The 25,824-nt window shown below is 44.7% G+C and overlaps 1 protein-coding gene across 1 annotated transcript in view; it reads right to left on the reverse strand.

Annotated features, from left to right (window-relative positions):
• Positions 1-6,416: 6,416 nt before the first annotated feature.
• CACFD1 (calcium channel flower domain containing 1) overlaps positions 6,417-25,824 on the reverse strand; it is a 42,109-nt gene continuing 22,701 nt past the window's right edge. Inside the window, exons 4-6 of the mRNA XM_086924722.1 lie at positions 13,173-13,280; positions 8,466-10,950; positions 6,417-8,152 (exon numbers count right to left, since the gene is read on the reverse strand). Of these exons, the coding sequence (XP_086780848.1) occupies positions 10,869-10,950; positions 13,173-13,280 (190 nt within the window). The 3' untranslated portion in view covers positions 6,417-8,152; positions 8,466-10,868. The remainder of the gene's footprint in view (positions 8,153-8,465; positions 10,951-13,172; positions 13,281-25,824) is intronic.

The raw sequence follows: 25,824 nt of genomic DNA on the forward strand, positions 1-25,824 counted from the left end.
CAATCAGCAAGCTTGCCTTGCACAGGTGACAGGTTTAATGAATTTACCCAAAATGGGCAAGGTAATTTCTCATATTTAGCCAGATTAGTGGGGGTTGAGTCACAGAAGTGACAACAAGGTTTTAGGTTTGAAATGGTCTTGATAGTCTTAGGCTGGTAGACTTTGCTAAATGAGTATTCTTGTTTATAAGGCAATGTGCGAGATTGGGTGAACTAAACTAGGCAGCCAACACTTATGACTTACTCTATTACTTGCATTTTTTAACCAAGTCAGTGACAGTGAAAAGGATTGGAGTACTGTTTGACAGTTTTAGTGATGGGGGTGAAAATAATCTTAAAGTAAATCTGTCAAATCTACTGGGACCAGGTCTTTAATTCAGAGAATTTCCTCATTAGCAAGAAATTGTTTTCCACATCAATGTCATGAAACATCTAACAAATAAAGAAGTTAGAATTTTCAAGCTGAAGAACTATGTCTTTGGTAATGGATAAAACAATTATTTTTTCATGCACTTTGCCCCACTGAGGAAGAGATCTATTAAAGCACTAAATCAGCATTGCTACCTAAAAATTAAGTTTCTTCCCTTTTGTATTGTCTTATCTAGCAGAGACTTCATCTAGCCACATATGCCATTCCTTAGAATATTCCCCAGGCATCAGACTGGATCCAGACCTGCGCGCTGGTAGCTGGCGTCTTTCAGCTCTATTTTGGCATCATCCACACCGGAAGGGACATGGCGGTGCCTATATAGACATCACTCCGGTGCGCTAACGTCAGTTTCGCAACTTTCCACACCAGAATCACATAACCGCAAAGAATGCTGACACACTGGTGTGTATTTCTAAGGCCCTAAGAGTGAGGACAGATGGGAGGGTCGACAAAGAATCTGCAGACAGATACAGCCTCTACATGATAATGCCTTAAAGTAACTTGTTCATCTGCTACATACTTCTAGCCGCAGATTCCTGATCTTAGACTAGATACCCAAGCAATATATCCCAGGAGGAAGGTCTGCGAAACAGATAAAACAGAAAAGTCCTGCAGGACCAAACAGTTAAAGTGTCCATCACGACGGACCTGACCATACACACAGTAAAGCTATGTGAACGTCTGCAACATCCACATTGCTGCCTGAAAGATGTTCAGGACAGGGATTCTGCAAACTAACGCAGTGGTCACAGCCTTGGATCTGGTGAAATGAGCACACAAAACCTCAAGAGGTTGCTTTGTGGCCAGTGCATAGCAGATACTAATGCAGAGCACTATCCATCGTGAGATGGTCTGTTTCAGCATGGCCTTCCCTTTCCTGGTCCCAACATACCCTACAAAGAGTTGATCGTCCACCCAGAACTCGTGTGCGGACAAGGCTGAACACAAAGGCTATTTGGAATCCAGATGGTGGAGTCTCCCCTTCTCTTCAGAAGAGGGAGGTGGAGCAAAGACGGTAGGCAAGTTGAGGTTTTGGCCTTTGTGAAATGGTGCCACAACATTCTGAAGGAAGGAGGCATGGGTCCTCAGAATCAACGTATTTGGGTACAAAGTGGCTTAGGGAGGAAGCACATGCAGTGTTAACCCTCATGGCTGATGTTATGGCCACTAGAAAAGCCATCTTGATAGGCAAGTTATGTAGCGGCTCAAAAGGGTGTACAAATGAGAAAGGGGAGGAGCCGGTTAAGATCCCACAGGGGGATAATGATGGGGACATATGCTGTAGACATTTCAGGAACCTAGTCACACCGAGTGACTTGAACAACAATGGTTGGCCTAGCAAATGCAAGAACTCCGAAATTGCAGCCAGATAACCTTTAACCTTGCCCCCAGTAGAACCCTGCTAGGCCAGAGAAAGAACAAACAAAACTTGGGATAAGGGTGTAGAGAGAGGTTTAATGTTTGTGGAGGCACACCATATCACATATTTATCCCAATGCCAGGTGTATATACCATCTAGGTGGTGAGGTGCCCAGCTGCCAGAATGATATCACAGGCTTCGGGGGCAGAGGGGAAGTCAAGATCTGTCAAACGTCACCGCTCAATCTCCATGCATACAGGAGGAGGGTGCGCAGGTCTGGGTGTCGAACCTTACCCTGTTGCTGCAACAGCAGATCGGCACGATGGGTCAGCCTGATCAGAGGACCGATGCTGATGCTCAGAAGCTCAGCATACCAGACTCTCTGTGCCCAATCGAGCAGCAAAAGAATTACTTGGGCCCAATTGTTCCTGATTTTCTTGAGAACTCTGGGCAGGAGTGGTAATGGCAGAAAGGCATACAGGAGGCCAGGGCTCCACTCAAAAAGAAAAGCTTATCCGCGCAAGATCTGCCTGGCAAACTCCAGCACGCAGAACTGCGGACATTGCATGCAACAGTGGTGGCATACAGATCCAATCGAGGCTCTCCCCACTCTTGAAAGAGGCCATGCACCACCTCCGGGTTGAGACACCATTCATGATCTGCTAGGCATAGACAGCTGAGTTAGAATGCCCTCCTAATCACGGAGCCCGCCAATTGTTGAGCCATCTGGGAAATACCATGACAATCCAGATATGTCCAGAGACTGTTGACAAAGGGTTCACAACCAGACCCACCTTCTTTGTTGCAGTACCACATGGCGGTGGTGTTACGTTCACACCTACACCCGCCTCCCCCTGGTCAAAAGAAGGCAGCTTCAGATTGCCCAAAGCTCTAACAGGTTGATATGGAGTCTGGACTCCGCTGAAGACAAGAGTCGTCCGATTTCCACCCTCTCCTAGGTTCTCACCCCAGCCCAGGAGTGGCACATTTGTACCTACAATCAGCTCTGGCTGGAGAAGGGAGAAGGTCTTCTGCTGGCTTATCAGCGACACTTGGAAGTCTAGAACACCAGACAAGTGGGTTTTGCAATCATCTAGAGGGGCTACTCCACCCCCTTTCTGCAAACCCCTCAACCCATGCCACCCACTTACAGCCAGCAGACAGAGGACCATCTTTCTTAGCTCTGTCAGGAATGATTAGTTCTTTTTGCCAAGGGCGCCATCGAGAGGGCGCTGGCATCAGAAGCAGGTTGTGGTGGCTATTCCTGCTACTTTCTGGTGCCCAAAAAGGATGGAGACCTTCATCCTAGCTTAAACCTGTGCCTTCTAAAATCTTCCTGAAAAAGGAGACGTTTAGGATACTAATCTTAGTTCCGTTCCTGTTTGTCCTGGATACAAGATGGGAGCGTTTGATGTGCAGGACACACTTCTACATCCCCTTCCTGCCTACCTACGGCGTTACCTGCAGTTCACTGTGGGCTAAGAACACTTCCCATCCACTGTGCTCCCTATTGGCCTTACAGGCCCTGTTGGGTGTTCACCAAGGTGATGGCAGTGGTTGCACCACATCTGTGGAGGTTGGGGTGTTCCAGTTTTCCCCCTACCTTGACAATTGGGAGTTGAAGAGGGGGCTTGCCTCAGGCAGTCATCTCCCAACTCCAGACTACGGTGTGCCTGCATTCGCTGGGTTCGCTATCAACTTGCTGAAGTCACACCTGACTGCTTCTCAGGAACTCCCATTCACTGGAGATGTTCTGGATAGAGTGCAGATTTGGCCTCTCCTCACTGGAGAGGAGTCAAGGATATTGAGGCTAAAATACCGATGTTTTAGCCTCCATCCTGAATTTGGATAACACTAACAGAGGCTAGTAGGCCTCATGCATCCTGCTGGTGGCACATGCCCATTGGCAAATGCAGGCTCTGCAGTGGGACCTGAAGTTCCAGTGGGCACAGCATCAAGGGAATCTTTTCAACAGGGTCTAGATCGCTGAGGGAACTGCAAAAGACCTGCAGTGTTGGCTGATTAACAGCAATTGGATGAGCAGCGAGTCCATTGTGTCCAGCAAATATCTGATGGTGAACTTTGCTGCATCTAGCAAGTCATCAATAGCTTGGGAGAGCATGACTTGGGCCTCTTCTGAGATCATGAGCAGTACTTGTGTAACCGAATCCCATAGTGTGGATGTATCAGCCTAAAAGGCATGCAGTGTTCACCGACTGCAGTGCTAGGCTGGCAGAAGAGAATAAGCTCTTACCAAAGGTATACAGCCTTTTGGATTCCCTTTCCGTTGGAGTTGTAGGGAAAGCGCCAGGGTGTAACCGGGAAGTGAATGCTTCAATCACCCAGCTCTACAGGGCGGGGTGCTGCCTGAGGAAATTGGGGACCAGAGGAACTGCTGTGCAGTGCTAGGAGCAGGGCCCAAGTGGACATCTCAAAGGGCTTCTTTGAATGGAAGCAAGGGTTCATAGGAAGGGACTCCAGGCTGAAGCACCTCTGTCAAGACAATCCTCTTGACTGCCACTGAAGGCAACTGAAGGTCCAAGACCTCAACCTCTATCTGCACCACCATTGGGAAAGAGGCACTCTTTAGGTGGAGGTAGGAGGGGTGGGGTGGGACACCAGGCCATTGTCTTGTGAGGGTCCATACCTCTGCCATCAGCCATTTCTTTTTACCAGTTGTTCTCATGTTCATCTAGGGGATGATGGTAACCATAAAGGTCCTCAGACCTCTCCCAGTCGTCACGCTTTCTAGGCTGTCAAAAGAAAAAGGCATTGGCTCCGATTCAGAGGGCACTGTACCGGTCAGCATTGGGCGACGCCCATCCAGCTCAGTGTTGGAGTTGGGTAGGATGTTGGGGGCTGTGCCGCTGTGGGGCATCAGAGGCACCAGGAGACACAGCAGGCTTTGCAGGCAGCACTGCTCTGGATCTAGCATTGGATTCAAGAGGCCCGACTGGGGCAGAGGCCAGACCAACCAACAGAAATCCAATTGAGGTTCCTCTCAAAACCCTTGGGCCCAAATGCACTCTAGAGGGGTCAGACAGCCCAAATATGAGGCACATGGCCTCATGAAATTTCTGACGTTGGGGAGGCGTCGCTCCAGGAAACTCTGGGAGTCGCACAGTGGACCCTGGCACAGGTTCCATGATAGAGTGAGGCCAAAAAAGCTGAAGTACCTGTGCCTCATACTAAAACTTGGACAAGAGCAGGGAAGTTAAAAAGTGCTTCAACTTCTTGCCTGCTTCCTATTGCTGGACTTACCCAACAACAACATCTCGAGCGGTCCTGAGCCTTCCGCACAATCGGACCTGCGAGCGTAGCGGGGGTCATCTAATGTCAGGAAGCGGGGAGCTTCAGAGAACATTCCCTCAGCACAGCAGTTGGCACAGCAGTTGTCGCAGCTCTTAAAGTTGTGGTCCAGCTTTAAGCACCAAAGGCAAACCAGATGACGGTCTATGAGACATCTTTCTGTGAATTGCACCACCACATAGTTTAAATGCCATTGGCTTTTTAGAGGAGACCCCCTAACACATCAAAAGATGGAAATCTAAAATAAGACTTGGACAAAAGTCGAGAAAAAGTCAGTCAAAAGATTACTGAGAGTAATTCTCTCCCGATCTTCCTTGATTGGCATGGAAAGAAAAGAACGGAAGTCAACGCACTGGGGTAAAGTCTATATAGGCATTGTGCACGTCACTTTTGGCATGTACACTGCCATTGTGGAGCTGAAGGACACATCCTACTTGCAAGCAGGGGTACCCCTCGAAAATTTGCAGGCCAGTCTGACGCTGGAGGAATATTCTAAGGCAAGGAATCTGCAGCTGGAAGTCTCTACCAGAAGTGCTGCCCATCTTGGAGGTCTTTTAAACCTGAACAGGGTTACATATATTTTATTCACAGATCATATAAAACATAAAAGTAAATCTAGTAGCTCATTGGTAGCACACGAGGTTAACCACAGTTCAACATGGTAAAGTACTTCTTAAACATAGGAGAACTTCTATACAACAAACACTCTGGAAAAAAAAGGATAGCCTTTTAGGAACAGCTGTGCTTTAATAAAAAAAAGAAGTGGTGTGTTCATTCTTGAGAAAATTGTGTGCAACCAAGATGTTGAGCACCAAATCAAGTTACAATGAAAGTAACTGGAGGGTAGTCAAGGCTGCAGATAAAATACATTTCTACAGCTTATAACAAACATTTTAAAAGGGCTATTAAATTAAACTGTATTTTAGTAATCTGGTAACATTTGAACTTTGCAAATAATATGAAAATATTCACGTGATTCCTTTTCACAGAAAAACACTAAAAGAAGCTATATTAGTCCTTCAGAAAAACCTTTAAGAACATGGACTTAAATTACATTTCGAGTGAAACAGTGATTCTGAAAATGTTACTCTACACCCCGGTGGGCAAAGAAACACTTGAAATTAACTACATTTTCAATCAGTGATCATCAATAGGTAAGAGACTGTCATTCTGGTCTTACTCAAGTGGCTTATTAGCTTATTTGAAAAGCCACAAATGCTGCAAAAACCACAGTCTGTGTGTAAAGACACGGACAGGACTTAGATAGCTGGTGTTTCAAGTGAAAGGAGGGGAAAAGGGAGGGATGACAAGTGAAAAGGCTGGTTCAAAATACTATTTATTAATTTTTTTCATGGTATTTTAAACCCCATTAACTTCAGCTTTATAGCAAAAACACTGAATTACAAACTATGTGCAATTAGAAATGCGTGGCAGTTTAAAACAAGGATAAATATCTTATTTTTTTAATCATAAATAACAGAAAAGTAATTTAATGAACAGAAACAAAATATTGGGTTATCTTCAATAGAATCTGTACCATGAAATAAAATCAAATAGTAGCAAAAAGCACCACCTTGTGGACATTTTCTCCAATGACTTTACATCTGGTACAGAAGCAGTGTATCAGTGGATCTGTGTAAACATCTGCCAGCAGAAACTCAAGATCATGTTACAGTACCCCAGCAGGCCAGGTGCCACAGGTCACAAATTAAAATTGACTTCACAGAAAAAGAAACAGTCAATATCAGTAAAAGTATGTTATGTTTTTCCAGTTTAGTAGGAAACCAAATGGTTAGCTTATTTAAAGAGAAACATTGTAAACAGCTAAAATTCCACATACAGAATGTCCCATAGCAATCTAGTGTTTCTGAGTAAGAGGCACAAGCCATGTTAAGATGAACCAAAAAGAAAGAAATTAAATCAGACTTGAACTGATCCGCTATTTAACAACAAACAACAGTAATTCTGAACATGTTCAACTGAAAACAAATCAGAAACTATTGAAAGGAAGGGGCTAGGGGCTGTAACTGTTTGCCTGAACCAGTAATCCCAATTAATTTAAACCAAAATAAAAACGTAAAAAACGATTGTACATTGAAGATTAAATTCGACACAAGATTGGTTCAACAAGATGCCACAGAGCACAATTGAATCCATACATACATAAGGGTTTCCCTCCAAAGTTCCCACTCCCTTTCACCAGTAAAATGCACACAAAGCAGAATATGCTCCCCTCTTCAGAAAAAGAAAAAGCTCCACAAAACTCTGAGCCAAAATGTTAGTCATTTCCACAAAACACCTTGAGTCCTGTTGAACGTAAAAAAAAAACAACTCCTGACAAAGATAACAACTGGTAGTGATTACCTTGAGGAGTCAGTGTCTGTATGATGTTACATCAGAAAGTAAGAACTGAATGCTTCTTGGAAGAGGTAGATTTGCAAATAACTTTACCGCATGTGCATACTGCTGCACGGCCTTATAACCGCCATAATATTCCCTTTTACTCCAATGTAAACAAGCACACTTTAAGAAAACAACACTATTAATGTTAAAAGTTTAAGAAATTCCACAGCAAGAGAGGACTTTAAAAAAAGCAAGCCACGAGCAGTGCGGACTGTATTCTGAGGTTAATTTTGTAACAGACATTTCAAAATAAAAATTCAACTTTACCTCACAATGGGGGCAGGTAATGAGTACTAAGATGAAAAATAGTGCACCCAAAAGACATTTCATTCAGTTCAATAGTGCTTTGCTTCTGTATTATAAATTCACAAATCATATTTATGATTTGTTTACCAAATAATCAAACAACCAATCTTGCGCAATACAGGTAAATGCTTGTGAAACACCCCAAAATTATGACGCACTCACAAATGGGTGCCTGGAAGTTATATTCCAGGGCTGGCTACATTTGAAAGAACAGCACTAAGAACCAGCATGATTTTTGGTCTGGACCATTACATAAAATTAAAAGTACAAGAAACGGCAGCACGGATTGAAGGTGAAGGTTAAGACAGGTATTGTTTTAAATCTTTCCAAACCAGTTAATGGTCACTAAGTGGTAAAAGTAAAACTAGGGGTGTGCAAAAATGTGCATACTTCCTTTTGAGTAATTATGCCAAATATTGGAAAAAATTATGTGAAATGGGGAGCTATATTTTTGTGTGAAATGTGTACTAATGATAGTTTAGGATTAGAGGGTGCATTTCACGCACACAATTATTATTATTATAATGTTTTTTATTTTTTTTAAAGGTTCATAAGAAAAAAATGTGTGCCACAAGCAACAGCAGCACACTTTCTGGTCGTTCGCATTATTCCAGTGTTCCTGTGATAGGATTTCTACCTAAACGGTATTTAACTTCACGACCAGGTATAACGGCATAATTTCAGGAATTTAGCATTATAAACCTAACGCAAGAGGTCAGAAATTACTCCAGGTTAAACTAGCGTGAGGAAACTTTCACCCTGGCCTAACAAAACACAGAACACAGTGAACATTATTATAATACCCTAAACAGCCACTAGATAGTAGCACTATACAACATATGGAATTCTGTAGCCACTTCATACGGCAGAAATATCCCTAGGCTACCCTATTTTAAAATAAACAGTAGGCGGGAGGTAAAACTCCGAAGGCTGAATGCGTTGTTTTTACATAAACAAGAGTTCGTCTGAGATAATGGCTATCAAGGCCCATTAACTATTCAAATCAGCACCACTCCAGAAAATTTTGGGAGTACATAAACATGGCTATCAGCTGTATTATAAAATACATTCCAGGTCTGTAAAGAGCACCACTGGATGGCTTCACACAAAGCCTCAGCCTCCAACAGGTAACAGGGGACACATCTGTCCCCACTACCAAGGGCCCCTACCTCTATAAACGCTTCTATGCAAAGGATGACTGCTACAATTTCATGTTCGCAGTATTCAGGCCATGAAAAAAACATTTGCAAAATCATCAGACAAGCATCTAATTATGGGGAAAAGACTTGAGCAAACAACACTATCAACATGGTCGGTGTCAGGAGTTTTTTCAAACAGGACCACAGCCAAACTCCAATCAGCAACATTGACAGACCACAGGGAGCAGTAGAAAACAAGGCCTTTGCAAATGCAGACCTTTATAGGGCACGACTGGTTTGCAGGAGAGCAGGCAAGAGTGGCCAGCCCTTGTACGTTGACACGCATTGGTAAACTTTAGAGGCCAGGCATTCTGGTGTCCTGAGAACATGGTCTACTACGAACTACAACATCTGGGTGTTTCGGCAGCTGCTGTTCAATATGCTTGTTCTACCCCAGTTCAGTCATTCCAAAGAGGACAAACAGTGCTTATCAATAATAAAAGGACAAAACAAACTGAAATTCCAGTGACTGTGCAAACTGAGCCTGCCAAGAGCGAAAACCAAAAGTAAAGAAACAAAAAACGTTTAAAGGAAATAAAACTGCTATTGGAGCAAAAATAAAACTGCCAAACTCGCCAGCACCACAAAAAAAAGAGTCAAGCAACAAATGACATTTAGGATCATACCACCAATATTGGGGCCCATAAAACACGATCCATCATCACTTTCAAGTAGTACACTGAATATTGAAGCACCACGGTGGTACATTCTTCATAAGACATGAACAATTCGTCAGGCTCTTTAAGATGCAAGAGCAATCCAAAATAACCCTCTTTGAGCTCAATCACAGTCCACAGAGACAAATGTTTTCAGTTTTCCCAGAGCTCTCGCTCGCTGCCACTCTATTAATCAGTTATTTCGACATACTTTAATAAAGCAAACACCTGCAAGAGAAGAATTTTAAAACACTATCCCGCAAAAACGTAAAATGTTTTAAAACAATTCACTCAAGGAAAGAGAGAAGACGAATTAAGAACAAAGGGGCATAAAAATAGTTCATTTCAAAATTGAGTGTTACATTCTTAACGTTCATCAAGGTAAAAACAGCTCATTGGAATTGCTGATAAATACCAAACAGAAGTGTATACAAGTCTGGTTTGTAAACAAAATGTAGTGTAGAATTCAAACAAATCCAATTGAGAACAGAAGCAAAGCTTTACCCATAACCGCTGTACTTTGTAGAGTTTGTGCTTTTCAGGCTTAGCTGTTTGTTATTGCATATGTCTTAAATTCACACATATAGGTTTTAGTTCACAGCCTCAATGTTAGATTTGTAGATCTTAGCAGGTTTATGCCAGCAGCGTCCAGCTGTCGGTTAAGACAATACAGGTCGCTACTCGTCACATGATCCACGTTGAGCCACTAAGAGGTTTGATCTCAGATCTCAGCACGCAATTATCAAAGGGATGCAGTTCATCGGAATTCATATTTGTTGTGCCTGCTCTTCACCATCATGTCCAGTATTAGCAACTCTGTGCTAGGGTCAATGACCTGCAATCACTTTAAAGGGAAGAAGAAACTCAACATGGGTGCATCCGGTTGTTGCAAGAAGCATGGTCAACCCGAGGACCTACCGGTACACGCGAGGGTACTCATCAGCACATTGGTTTCAAACATCACTCCTTGGATATGCTTGGTCTTCAGGATATCCCATCCTATCAGAAATGACACTTCGTCCTCAAGGTCACTGCCCACACCACGAACCAAAGTTCAGAAGGTTGAGAAAGTAGAACCAAAGAATTTAAATGTTTTTAACGTAATTACATCGAATACAATAAATATTGATAAAAGACTTCTACAGTGGGACTGTGGTCCTTGGAGATGGGTCGTTGTGTTTAAGCAGATTAGGTGATCAGTGGGTCTTAGCCCTCGATGGTTCCAGTCATGCGCTCCTCATCAGCCTGCTTCTGCTGCTTGAGCTTCGAATAGGCAATGGCATCTCCTCTGTAGAGAAGAAAGGAGTCAAATTAAAACACATGCAGCTAAAACAGCTGTAAATACACCTCAGTACTTGGACATGTCCCAACTTGGAAGTATGACGTCGGCTGCTTCTAATCTAGAAACGGAGTGCCTGTGCTTGTAGTAAGTATTCTGGGAAGCCCCAATATATAATCAACTTCATAATAAGCATACAAAAACATACACAAAACGTGAAGAAGTTTAATCTACTTCACAAACAAACCAGGAATGTGTCTGAGAATTTTTGGAGTGTTAACAAGCCAGTAGGGATATCAAAAGCTGACTTGAGATCCTAAAATACTTGAAAGGGGAAGGTTACCTACTGAGGCAACCAACCACTTAGTCCTTCAGCCCTTTCAATCACACACATGGGATGTACGAGTTTGGAGGAAGAAAGGGGAAACTCTAGATTTTGGAAGACATATTTATTACCCATGGATGACTGGATGAAGCGGGTTAAGTGCAATCTGCTTAGCATGTTCAGATATAGATTCAATTTAAGTGTTGGAGATTAAAAAGGTTTTAGAAACTAATTTCAAAAATATTAAAACATAAATGAAAAGAAATTGCCCACGACGGTAATAAGATTTTCGTGTCTATGAGATGGGAGCGCCCACAGGGTTTACCAGTTAAAGCCGTGATTTAAGATCAGTGGCAAACTTTAAACATGCATAACCCTGAAACAGTTACAGGGGCTGTTCCAACCGCTCTGAAGTCAGGGCAGCCGATGGCTGCTAACAGGCGCATTCCCAATATTTGGCATGGGTCCCTCTGGTGTCTGGATGAGATGACCAGGTGCAGGCTCCCAAGACTAAACGGATCCCAGGAGACCAGTGGGTCAACAGCAATCCTGGATCATAACACTCCGCAATCCCAGAAAGCATCTCAGCAGCTCCTGTGATTACAGGTATGCAATTTGTCTTGGTGACTCCAGCTTTTCAGATGTCCTCCCTGCAGAGATTCATTGAGAAGGCCTTGCGACTGGCCTTTCTATTGGTGAAGGGCCCGATCATTACCTCTGCCCAGACAATACAGCCTGACCTCCTTACAGGCAGGTCACAAAAGCAGTGCTACTTCAGCATCAGGCCTTCAGGGGGGAAAGGCAACTGGCAACCAGGCCCGGTCACTGATATTCATCATCCCTGGGCTCGTTCACAGGCTCTTTGAAAGGATGGCAAATTTAAGGAGAGCACTACCGGGCACAGGGCCAACCTAGACTAGAAATCTTCTCAAGCAGATGTGGATTCTGGAGGGCTCAGGAACAAAGGACATGCAGCGGGTCACCTTCACACAGGATGAAGGAAAGTTACCGGAACCGCTATTTTGTGGATTTCATTCTCACTGCTAGTAGACATTTGGCGTTACTCTTACCAAGCATATAATTCTACACCATACACTCCAAGTAGAAGCAATCTAGTTATGGAGAGTTTGGACTATTGAGACAGGCAGGGTCTCTACCATCATTATAATCTGCCACCAGCCAACTGCCAGCCTGGTAAGCTGGAGTAGTAGCTGCCTGTTCAACTACGGGGAAGTAGCCATCTGGAACCAGTAGAGCCTTTACTTGCAAACAAAATCATGGCGTACCTCTAGGGGCTTGAAAAGTGGGGAGGGTCTTGGAAAGAATACTTAAGCAGGTTCTGTTTTTATATATCAAATTCATATATGTAATGCTTTTATGACTATGTCGAATAAAGCTTGTTTGACTGACTGACTGACTGACTTAAGCAGGTCAGAACTACAATAAAGAGGCCTGCACAGCTTTTCAAAGTCTAGGACTTCTGTATTTCTGTATCCAACCCCTCTTGCAATGTTGTATGCACCAGCACTCCTCTGGGGTGATGAATGGAAGGGACTCAAAGACTCAACTGAAATGGAGAGAAAGGGGGTTTTACAACTTAGCCCATAACTCATGCATCACCACTTTCTAAACAAATTAATAAAGGTTGCTCAAAGAGAGAATGGACCAGCTGAATATAAGCACACACCAAGTCTGTGAATGAGGAGAAAGTGTAATAATGAATGGAATGTTCTCATGTACCAAACAAGGACAATTGTAAGAAGTTGTAGAATTTTAGCAAGTATTTAAAAACTCAGCAGCTTCGATTAAAATCCGTGTTAAAGGCCCTCACTGGTCACACTGCTGTAACTACTGCATCCTTTCACCTAAAGGTTTGTAAAAGATTAACGACTTCACCAGAACTTACTTTTTTCCAAGGGCTGAAAGTCCATACAGTACTCCTGCTGCAAAAGCAATGGCATTCCCAAAGAACGTGGTGATGCTGAACTTGAGTATTATGGGAACCAAAGCCATCCTAGAGAAAGATAAAAGAACAGGTGACAAGTTCACAAACAGGAACGCTAGGCTGAAGGTGCACAATCCTCTATTAGCCAACATGTTACACATATATAATAATTACAGCAGTCGAAGACTGAAAGAAGCAGTGCATTCATTGAGATTTTTACAGTAGTCGAAGACTGAAAGAAGCAGTGCATTCATTGAGATTTTCAGAAATTAAAACTGAACAAACTTCAAAGTCCAAAAACTCTTAATAATTATTGGACACATATACGTACTACCCTTGTGGCCCTCATTAAGATGCATTTTAAGAGATTGAAAAAACTAAAACTAGTGTTAAGAACAGTGGAGAACAGAAAGAAAGAGGAAGTGTTTGGCCGAGGTCACAAACCACGTCTAAAATCGATTAATAACACACTTCTAAATATTGACACATGGAGAAGCACTACCCAACAGTAACCTATCAAACACAACAATGTACAGTGTGAATTGGGTCTAGAAGTTAAGGGGCCACAGCGGTCAACACTACACAAGCCAGGGTTTGAAGATTAAATTGTCTTACACATCACTAAGGACCATTTGCGAAATGGCTTTTCAACTAAACGTTCAGATTTTTATAAATCTCTGTAATTTCTTCTGGTCCCAAAAGATGTGAGCATTTAAACCATTAAGCACCTTGGGCTGCTGATCAAACAGTATCGTGATGCCTACTTACGGGGAGTTGAGTGGCAAAACTCAGCTGATCTAAACGAAAAACACTGCCAAGCACAGTGGCTGCTCCCACTATCATTCATAAAGCCTAATGACACAGAAAAGTTGGTTGTAATGTCACTCGGACCATCCCAATGGAAAGTATATCTGATACAGTATGATGCACTTGGATTAGCCCACGCTCTTATCAGCACTTAAAAGGCTAAAATCTGACATTTCATTCATTCTCAAACTAGATATTTCTATTAGGAAATGCTGGTGTTACTTGCACCAAAAGTCCATGAAAACAATTCCACTTCAACTAGGAAAGCGTCACTCGCATCTCTACCATTTCTATAAAAAATGTTAGGTCTGCAGGTGCACCAAAAGCACTCTTTAATAGACACAGTAACATTCATGTCCTGGGAGATATACCTCAGCAGCGGTAGCAATGCACCATTTTTAGGTCGAGCCTAAAGGCAGCGCACATGCGCTGCTCTGAGAGGCATGCTGTATTCCCACTGTGAAGGTTGAACACGCCCACCACAAGCCTATCGCTTTTCACTAGTTTATTGGTCTGCATTTACAAATTCCATAGTTTTCGTTGGTAAATTGTGTACATTTGTCCCGCCTTGTGGCTGTTTTGTTCCCACCCTGGCAACTGTCCCTGCTACGTGGATTCTTTCACTGTAGGCCATCTTTTGTTTGAGTGTACTACTTTTTCTTTCATCCCTCTCCTGCCACTCGCTGGCACATGGTGCTGCTTGCAGTTCAGTTAATCTCCTCGTACCTTCCCCCAACAACCCCACCCACTCCTCGCAGCTTGCTATTTTTTGCAGTCATTGTTCTGCAATCGCACCTCTAAGAGGAAGTGTGCACATTGCTCTCACTCCACGTCTTAGTCCTTCGCTCTCGACCCGGGAGCACCGCTTATTATCCTGACTGGTGCCGTCTACGCTCTCTGTCCTGATAGCTCGTCAAATTCAGCAATAATGCCATGCCTCCCATCCCGCCGCCCACGCTTTTTATTAGTTATCTCACCCTTCCTGCTCAACCTTTTGTGTGCCAAGAAGCTATAGAGAAAGTGTACTTCTCGGATTTGCAGCTGCTGGCAGACCAGATCACTCATTCAGCTAGTCTTTTCCCTAGGGAGGTTCAATTTTGGCCAACTGCTCCAGCCTGGCCCCTAATTGGATATTCGTGTTTTTTGGGCCACTGCAATTTTGTCACTTTGGACATATCATAAATCTCGAATTATCCATCCAATCCATAGGACAGAGAGTAAATGGCTCTCATTGTACGTCCATGGTTCATGATCTGCCCCGAACTCGCTGGTTAATGGTATTTAACTTCCCTTTGGGCGCTGGAGAGGTAAGACTCCAGTTATACATTTCCCAGATACTGCTTGAGGCCCACTAACATAGGGTGGTACAGAAGTGACACTTTTTTTCACACACGTACGCACTTATCACTGTGCCGCAGAGGTGAGATACGTTTACACATCCAGCTATCACTTGTCACCCTCATATGGGGGTACACATTGTAGGTATTACATAGGATGTAACACCTTTCCATTGCATTCTCACCACGTGGGATACGAGAGGTAACTGTATAGCACACAGTCTGCAAAGTACCCTCGCTGGGTCGTTGTAGACCTGATATGTTCAGACATCGTTATCAGTCACCCACAGCTACTGACACCTATTGCTTCGGTCTCCGTGGGAAGACGCCAAATTACATATCAAACGGTTATCCGTGTGTGCCTCACGGAGAGGCTGCCACCACTGAACCTCCGGTGTAACGCAAGGTGACATGATGGTATCTTAGTCAGGGGTATTGGTAAGTAAAATGCAATGGGTGTGATAAATAAAAAACTCTTCCTGTTGGTGGCAGTCAGAGTTCATGATGGATACGTTGTCTTCAACCCGGACATGCATAGGCATGTTCTTTAGTTTGAATCTTATGGAAGCTCTACAATTCCTACATGTTTATTGTTTTCCCTTTTTAATTGTGATTTTGTTTTATGGTAGTATGTAGCATTTGGGTACCTATGGCAATTATGTTACAGAAACCTTTTTTACAGTGTTAGGTAGTACTCGCAACTAAACATTGTAATTAACCTTCAACGTTTTGGCTCCGAACGGGGTGCCCAACATTGCACCGTGTGATGCATATTTGCAGTGTTGACATAGTTCCTTACAATTTGGAGTTGTGCTTTTCTTGTAATCCGGTCACAGAAGACAGGGTCACTTTTCTTGGGTGGTCCAAAACTGCTAAGACTTTTTCATGGGCACTGCACATAAATGCCACAGTAACAAAAGCCATTTCTTTGAACTTTTGCCATCATTAAAGAAAATCACTCCTGACCAAGTAAAACCTGTGACTAAAGCAATTTATACTTGTGCCAGGCTAGAACAAGAATCGTCACCTGCGCAACCCTATCAAACCTGCATCCATGTCCTATCAGTAACACCAGAGGATTCCCAGGTCTGGTGCAGCCTTGTATGCTGGTAAAAAGCTAAATAGTACAATATATGTGCTGCAGAAATCTGCATTGACCATTAAGCTTAAAGACTCAATTCTCAGAAAAGTACTGCAGCCTTACTCTGCATAACGTCAATTTGTTTTATACCATCTACTTATCTGGCAGTAAAAAAAACAAAAAAACATTGATTTGGTTAACAGCGCAACTGGTTAAATACAAGATTCTGAGCCTCGGGCAGAATTGCACAGTTAAAAGTACTATTTTACGTATTTCCTTAAATGGTGTGAGAGACGCAGTTACCCGAATTGTAGCGCTAGTTCTGGTTACATTGCTACAGTAATGAGCTACTTACCTACTGCAGTTATTCTATACATATTTCCCTGTGTGGCCACTTAAGATTACTTTGTACACATGCACATCCAGCTAGTACTTCTGGAGGTCGGGTGACCAGTGTGCCGGCTCAGGAACCATAGCATATGTAAGCAGCGTGAGTCCAGTAACAGAGTGGTTATCTTCAGAGTATAGGAGTAAGTTACATGCTCATTCAACTACTGCCCTCTTGCTCCCCCTCCATTGTCTGAACGTAGTTTTATCGTTTCACCGGACGGGGTAATATGCTGCATGGCTAAACACTTAAAAGGTCCCAAAGGCGAGGCCTACTGGCCGTGCCAATGCTTGTTCTGACAGATCACACTAAATATTTCTCTGGTTTAGGTACGAGTGTGGTTCCTTCTGGCCCCACTAGATTAAAAGTTAAATGCAATGCCCAAGACCCTGCGCCAACAGTTCTATGTGCAGTTCAAATGCGGTCAGTATGTTTTGTGACTGGTAGCAGGACTCCATTGTTATTGTGGGTGTATGGTTGCAAAGATGAGTGGGAATCATTGTGGATGCCCCTACTAAAACACAGCACACAATGGAGGTTGTGGTAGTTTCCCCAGAAGCAACGGTGTAATGCTTGTATTGCAAAGTAGAAGGGTGTAGTCTAAGACAGTGAGGTGTGGGAGTATTAAGACAGGGTGTGCAGAAATGCCGCAGTGTCCTCTGATACCAAGAGCCTGCTCATCATTCGTTCATGCCACCATTTGGCTGATGTTGGTAGCTGTGAAAGGGGCTCTTTTGTTATTCAGCCGGGATCTACTAGGCAGAGCCTGTCCCGTTGTCTCTCTCAAGAGTTCTGCTCAAGAAGGCTGATGATAGCCAGGTGCAAAGTCTTCACACTTCATTAAGCTTCCATTTTGCTGCTCCAATTTAGAGACAGCCTTGCCACTACCATGTGTGAAAGACATCTACTCTGCATTAGGAGAAGATACGTTTGAAAAGGAACCACTTCAAACTAGAGCGAGAAGATGGCAGTGTACTTTTTGTATTTTTTTAAACAGTTTTTATTGCAACAAAAAAAAAAAAAAGTTAATGTTGCTGAAATACACAGCCATATGCCTACAACCCAGTGAAGTGAAGTGAAGGGGTTTTATAGAGCGCGTCTGCTGCCCGAGGGCGTCCAAGCGCTGGTAGTGGAAAGAGACTCTGAGGAGAGGAAGAGGAGGGAGAAGGGGGGGGATTAGTAAGAGGGAGCAGGGGGGATTAGTTTCTGAATAAGAGTGTTTTAAGTTCTTTGCGAAATTGCAGGAGGGTAGGGTTAGATCTAAGTGAAAAGGGAAGAGAGTTTCAGAGTTTGGCAGCGTTCAGAGAAAAGGACCTACCTCCTGCTCTAGCTTTTTTGATTCTTGGAACTACGGCGAGAAATGCATTAGTGGAGCGAAGGGTTTTACCGGGACAGTAAGGGGAGAGAAGTAAATTATTAATCTCCGGGCTCGCTCTATGAAATGCTTGATGAGATATGCAGAGAGCCTTGAACTTTATTCCCTCTCTGACGGGGAGCCAGTGGAGAGATCTGATCCCTGCCTTGACTGACTGTCTGCGTGGGATCTGGAGGAGAGTACGGGCGGCACAGTTCTGTGTTCTCTGCAGTTTTTCCAACACATACTCTGGGGCTCCTAAGTATAGAGCATTGTTGAAGTCCAACCTAGATTGTACGAGGCCCTGGATGACCACCTGCTTGGCTTCAAGGGGTAATATTGGCCGGATTTTTTTCAACATTCGGATAATCCCGAAGCAGGTTGCAGCTGTTTTTGTTGCCTGAGTATTTAGTGTGAGTTTGTTATCTAGCCATACTCCTAGGCTTTTTATATCTTCCTTCGGAGTTGGCATTGGTCCTAAACTTGCGGGCCATAGCTGGTCATGTGTGGTGGAAGGAGAAGGGCCGAGGATTATTACCTCGGTCTTATCACCGTTGAGTTTTAAGGATGACTTTGTCATCCATCTTTTGACATCCTCCATGCAAGCTGCCAGATTGGATTGGGGGAGCACGCTGCTTTTCTGTGTCAGGGAGACCACCAGCTGGGTGTCGTCCGCATACGATATGATCTTGATACCGTATTTTTGGACGCCGCCTGCCAGTGGCCTCATGTACACATTAAACAGCGTGGGACTCAATGAGGAGCCCTGGGGTACGCCGCAGTTTAGGGGCCGGCTTTTAGAGTAAGAATCGCCATCAAAGACCTGGAAGGTTCTGTTGCTGAGAAATGAACTTAGCCAGTCAAGGGCGTTTCCTGAGATGCCTAGATCGAAGAGTCGGGATAGCAGGGTTTTGTGGCATACTGTGTCGAATGCTGCGCTTAGATCGAGGAGGACCACTGCCACTGTCCCCCCTCGATCCAAGATCCTCCTAACTTCTTCCGTAACGGCTAACAGCGCTGTTTCTGTGCCGTTTCTAGGGCGAAACCCTGTTTGGGTGGCGTCCAGTAGGAGGTTCTCCTCAAGGTAATTGGTAAGATGGAGATTGACAAACTTCTCCAGGATTTTGCTTGCCCATGGTAGCAGGGAAATTGGGCGATAGTTATTAGGGTCTAATGGGTTGAGATTCGGTTTTTTTAACAATGCTTTCACCATTGCTTGTTTCCAGGCGGAGGGGACCACCCCTGATGAGATGGAACTGTTGAGTAAGTCCAGGAGAGTAGAAAGAATGATCGGGTTGACCATATTAATCATCTTAGGGGTGCAGGGTCGAGGGGGGAACCAGATTTTACCTGAAGGGCAAGAGATTTGAGTGATTCCAGGTCTAATAATGGAAATTCATTCAGGTGAACTTGCGCACGATGTTCAATGGCGCTTGTGGGTTGTGGTGTGACAGCTTCTGAGTTGGGGGTTGCAAATGAGGACAATATTTTATTTATTTTTTGGAAGAAGAACTCAGCTAGTTTGTTGCAACAGGAGATGGAGTCGTAGGTTGTGATTGTAGGTGGGGGGGATTTTAGAAAGGGTTTTAACTACTTGATATATGTCTTTGGGTTTAGACCTAGCTGCCATGATTTTCCCATTATAGTAGATGGATTGAGCAGAGTTTATTTCTGTTTTATAGGCTCTGATATTTTCTCTGTATCTTTGTCGGTGAAGGCGTATTCCAGGCGCCACTTTCTCTCAATTTTTCTGCACTGTCGTTTCAGTGCCCTGAGTTTGTCCGAGTACCAGGGGGAGGTTTCTCGGGCTCTTTTTAGCTTGGTTTTTCTTACGGGGAGGATAGTGTCAATGGAGTCCTCTAGCCATTTGTTAAAAGTTGTGCTATTTTGTTCAGGGTTTTTGGAGAGGGTAGGTTTGGAATTAGAGAGAAGGCGAGACCACGACTCTAGCGGAAGTTTCGACCAATTTCTGATCTTCCGTGTAGTGGGAGGGGGGGGGCGTGGCTTTTCATGTAGACCAGTTAAGGGGGATTCAATGGTGATCCGTCCAGGGTAGGGGCGTAATGGAGCCGACTGTTAGAGTGGGGCAGTTGGTAAAGACTGGGTCAAGCAAGTGACCTTTGTCGTGAGTAGGCGACTTTATTAGATGTTGTAATTGGATCACGGCTAGACTAGAGACGAGCTCGTTGGCAGTGCAGTCGGTGCGGACATCAAAATGAATATTGAAGTCACCCAACAGTGTGTAATTCGAGGAGAACATGGCAGTTTCTGCAGGGAACGAAGGTAAAGAGGAGGGAAAGTGGTTCAGTGGGCCTGGCGGGCGGTATATAAGAGCCCCTGTTAAGCTGTCGTTCGAAGTCAGTTTGAGGCAGAAGGACAAGCTTTCACAGTCCGGGATTGGGTCAGAGGTGCAATGGCATTGATAGATAGCCTTATAGATAATGGCGAGGCCTCCTCCTTTCCCGCATGGGCGGTCCCGGCGTTCGATTTGATAGCCCGATGGCAAGGCTTGAATTACATCTGGGTCGCAGTCTAGGGTTAACCAGGTCTTGGTTAGAAAGAGGACATCAGGGGATAGTTCGTCTAGACCTGCAATTTAGAAGCAATAGGGTGAAGTTTTGCTGTGGCTGCTTAGGTTGAGCCGTTTTTAAGTTAGCATTACTGTGCTGGCAATAGATGGGAAGATTAAGGGGATGATATCGGTGGAGGCAGCTGTCCTTCGTGGGGGGTTTAAATGTGAAAAGGGTGGCAGAGTTATATTGCGTTCTGTGAGAAGGATCAGGGGGGGGGGTGCACATTTTATCGTAGAGGGGAGGGGGGTTCGGCAACTTATAAAACCAAGGTTCTATACACAACATTGTCACCCTCATCCCGAGGCAGGGCAGCATCACATGTAATAATATTGGCGCTCGTTATTACTTAGGCTGCGTCTACTGCTGATCAGTGAATATAGCTATTTTACAAAAAAATAAGTTATAACCAACCAAGAGATGTCAGCACCACTTGCCGCTGTCGGGACCCTCACTGGGTGTGTTGGCATGTAACCACAGAACTGCCCTCCTTTTACAGATCTATACCGGGTCTCATCCCCCAAATATCTCTAACATCAATATGTCTCCCCGCCTCACCCTCCAGAATGTGGGGCTCTACTACTATCCCTACATGCCGTGTGTGCACTGTTTCATGTGAGTGATTTGTCCCATATGTAGTGAGGGTCTCCGTGCCTGCTGCAGGTTCTGTCATTGCCCTCTCCGTCGAACTGTCAGCTTTTCTGTTTAAGTATGAAGTGTACAAGCCCCCGAAGTTCTTTTGTCTGCTCCGTGAGGGCGGGTGGGGGGATTCAGTTCACTAAAGTTCTCTGATTGCGTACAACAACAGAGGACATCAAGTCGCCACTGTGTCATTGTGGGCAAGGGGCCCCTTGTACAACACATTGCCACCCTACGTTTTGCCATCAGTAGGCCCATGTCGACTAGTCTGCGGCCGGCTTTCTGTAACTGTTTAGAGTAGCCTAGCAGGGCCATGGCAGGATCGGGAGCAATCTCGAACTCAACTATGACGCTCAGCTCCCGGAACACCTTAACCCAATACTGGGAGACGCCCGGGCAGTCCCATGCCAAGTGATTGAAATCCGCCACTGGGGAGTGGCATCTTTCGCAGGTCGCCTCATCCCTTAGCCCATATCTCTGCAATCTCTTCTGTGTGTAATAAACCCTATTAATGTATTTGAAGTGTATAAGTCTGTGTGTAACGGTATGCGCTTTGTGTTGGTGCAGCAATAAGACCACATGGCGTCGTCTATCGGCATGTCCAGATCTCGCTGCCAGGCCAGCCTGGCTTTTGTATACGGATTTGCTCTGTGAAACATTGCTAACTTGTATAAGGTGGAGACGAGCTTATGGGGAGATTTAGTTTTAATAAGGTATAAGAGTTCTTTAACTTCAGGGGGTTCGCTTAGGTCTTCCCCCAGCTATTGTTGTAGAACCCTGCGTACCCTGTGGAACTAAAAGTGTTGAAACAAGGTGGGAGCTTCTGCGGGCCGGTGGCTTCCTCCCACGTTTTTGCATCCCCATCTACGAACAAGTCTCCTGCTGTGTGTATGTCCAGCGCCCGCATCGCTCATATTACCCCTCCGTCTTTCCTGTCTTGTCTGTCAGAAGAATATAGTAGTGCCCCCGCTTGTTGCTGTAATAGGCTGTGCCATGCATGTCTCGTCGAGTTGAGCGAGTCCAGAATGCCTGTCTGCGATCAACTGGCTCCAGAATAACTGCTGGGAGGAGGAGAGAGTCAGCAAAGAGCTTTTAGAGTCGAAGGTATGGTGTATTATCCGCCCCGTGCACCCAGCCATGCGCCTGAGCTCCCTGCGCCTCTCTATAATACAACTCCAGATCAGGCGCTCCTAGTCCTCCCAGTTGATACGGCAGGGTGAGCACACGCCATTGACCGGTGCCTGCTTCCCCGCCCAAGCCAATCTCATCAGTGATTTGTTGATTCTGGCAAAGAAGAAGCGTGGCAGCACTATTGGTATATTTACAAACAGGAATAGGAATCTAGGCAACACCACCATCTTCATGACCGAGGCCCTGACAATTAATGATAGCGGCAGTCCTATCCATATTTCGACATCGTCCTCTAATTTCGTGACAGCAGCACCCTAATTCTCACGGAACACAATGTGAGTGTGTGTGCAGTCTGATGCTGGAGGTACATGACCGAGTTGTCAGACCATTGCAATGGATACTCCATTTCGAAATGCATAGTAGCAGGGGTGAACGGAAAGGCTATGGATTTTGTCCAATTGACCTTTAACCCGGAGAGAGCACCAAAGTGCACCACTTCTCTGAGGACCGGGGAGAGGTTATTTTCTGGGTGTCTCACGTATAGTAGTGTGTCATCTATGTACGTAGAAACCACAATCTCATAGGTGGGAAACCTGAGCCCTCCATGTCCATGGTATTCCCTGGGAGCACATGCCAAAGGCTCCGCGACTAGGGCGTATAACGTTGGGGACTGGGGGCATCCCTGCCGGGTTCCCCTGCAGATGAAAATGGCCTCAGTGACAAGGTTCCCCAGCCGTATACGTCCTGATGGGGCATTATACAACACCCCTATCATTTGGAGGAATGCGGCACCAAGTCCTATTCTGGTCAGTACATGCCACAGGAAGGGCCACTCTACTGAACTGAAAGCTTTCTCTATGTCCAGGAATACCACTATGGCTCTCATGTCTTGTCGGATATGTTGCATTGTTCCGAATACCGTACGGAGGTTGTAGGTAAGATTCCTATCTGGTATGAACCCAGCCTGTTCCGGAGCGACTAATTTCGGGGTCAATAAGGCTAAGCAGTTAGCCAGAATTTTTGCGAACCATTTGGTGTCAAGTGGCAGTGTACTAAACATGCGTTTTCTGGAAAAGGACTACAAGAGTGCGACACAAATTATCCCTTGCGTTTCAGTTCTAGTTTCTTCACTACCAACAGATGGAGTGCTCCAGAGAGCACTCGACGAACTACTGTGATCCAGGGATGGCGTCCTTGAAAGCCTGCACCACCTTGCTGAAATTACTGTGGATCTGTCTAGTGTGATTGGAAGGAGTGCCTCACCCTACAGGGAGACCATTGCCCCGGGAGAATCCCATCTAATGTGCCCAGATTATGGAACACCGAAGAGCAGACTGACACCAACAGGCACCAACCCAGGTCAAGGGGTAGGTTTCCTAGCCTCCCTGTAAGTTTTCTGGCCATGTTGAATAGGACCGCCAAGCTGGCCGCCCAATAGCAAGACTATTAGCATAACTAACTTTGGTGCAGAAGTGGATGGTTTGTGTCGACAATGCCTGGAGCCGACACCACAGTCGAATGACGTATAACTGGCAATAGCGGGAGGTTCCTTGTTGTTTTGGGGGTGGCATGCATGAGCTGCTGCTTGCTGGTGTCGCTGCGTTCCTCGTCCAACAGATAAAGGGGGTCGGGCTGCCCGCTGCACTGGCGATGTGAACTACAAGCAGGACGTCTTGCGCTGCTGTAGTCTGTGGGTCAAGCGGGCAAGCGTTCCGGGCATTCAATCAATCAAGACATTTATAGAGCGCGCTACCTACCCGTAGGGTCTCGAGGCGCATTCATTACATCAGATAAACCAAACACGGACAGTCTCTCTACCACTATAATTAATGGATATTTGTTTACTTTACACACTGAAGCACTGAATAAACTCTTTAGTAGCCGGTCACGAGTGAACTGACCATTGGGTTACAGAACCATTGAACAAGTCATAGTGAGCTCACAACTAAAAAGTTATATTCTGTGTCATTAAAATCGGTTAGCACAGGTCTTAAAACACTATTGCAGACTGACCTTAAATCGTGTAGTATTCAATATGGTGTAAAATAAAAGACCTCCTCTTTTGTTATGAAGATAAACCCTGAGCTGCAACGCATTTATTGTCTCTGTTGCACAAGTGTTTGATTTCTGAGCCTCCAATCACTACAATACCTCCATGAGAAGCTTTTGACGTCTCGCTTCATTACCCAGAGTCTCAAATGCCGAAGGGGTGTACTTGGCACCCATTATGCAGTGCCATAGTAGGTGAGGCTCTGAGGCATTAGTGGTAAAAGGCCCTCAAACACCATTGTTAAGTCCCAAAAATTGAGCTTGGCAGCCCCTTATAGTTCTGACCGAAAATCTTACGTAGCACGCTTATCTCAAGGGCCGAGTTACATTTCCCCTAACTTTCTAGTAAAATGTTATAGTACTCTAATCAAATGCATAGCCTAACACTTTTCAAAATGTGCTCCCTCCAGTTTCGATTGCTGCAAACTTCACACACAAAGATACTAATGACTGTACTTCAACTAGCACAATACCACAGAATTGCGTGTGTTCTCAGGAAATGTAACTCATGAAAGAGAATGAGTACTGGTGAGAGCTTGCAGAAGAATTGAAACAATGGGAGACGGAGTGTGCCTGAGGACAGAAGAGTAGTTTAACACATCTAGAATGACACTGTGAAAGCATGTCCTGTTACTTCGGGTTTCAATATTCTGAAAATGAGTCACCTACAGTTCCCCTGAGGACTAAATGAGGTACAGTTCAATCCTCTACCATACCCACTGGCAACTGAAGTGAACAAAACACTGCACAGCCTTAAAGACAACTGCAGCAAAATGTATCCACTAAGACGATCATATGCAAAAAGGAAAAATCATAACCAATTAGACTAATTTCTGCATAGGTTTGGATGCATTCGCCATTAGAGGGAGCTTACTCGTAAGCTACAGTGATAGTAATCCTAAATCACAACTTCACACAATCACAAAGTCATTAGCAATACATTTATTGAGCTTATTATTCACTCCAACAGCAATCCTTTCAATACCTTAGACGGAAGAAAGGCTGAATCAACCCTGCCGAGATTCAAACGGGAGATCCCTGGGCATTCTAAACAGTAACACAACAGTAACACAACACCTCACAAATGTGAATGGAGGACACAATGTGTGTTTGTAAGGTACATGTTCCCCCTTTGGAGCATCTTGTGGAAATTGATCTCGTTTTATGGACCTCAGATGGATGAAACGCTGAGGGGACCTTCAGGATTTGAACCGGTCACCATCAAGTCAAACACAGACTCCAGGAATGATTTCCACT

The sequence above is a fragment of the Lissotriton vulgaris genome, chromosome 5 (assembly GCF_964263255.1).
Source record: "Lissotriton vulgaris chromosome 5, aLisVul1.2, whole genome shotgun sequence".
NCBI lineage: Eukaryota > Metazoa > Chordata > Amphibia > Caudata > Salamandridae > Lissotriton > Lissotriton vulgaris.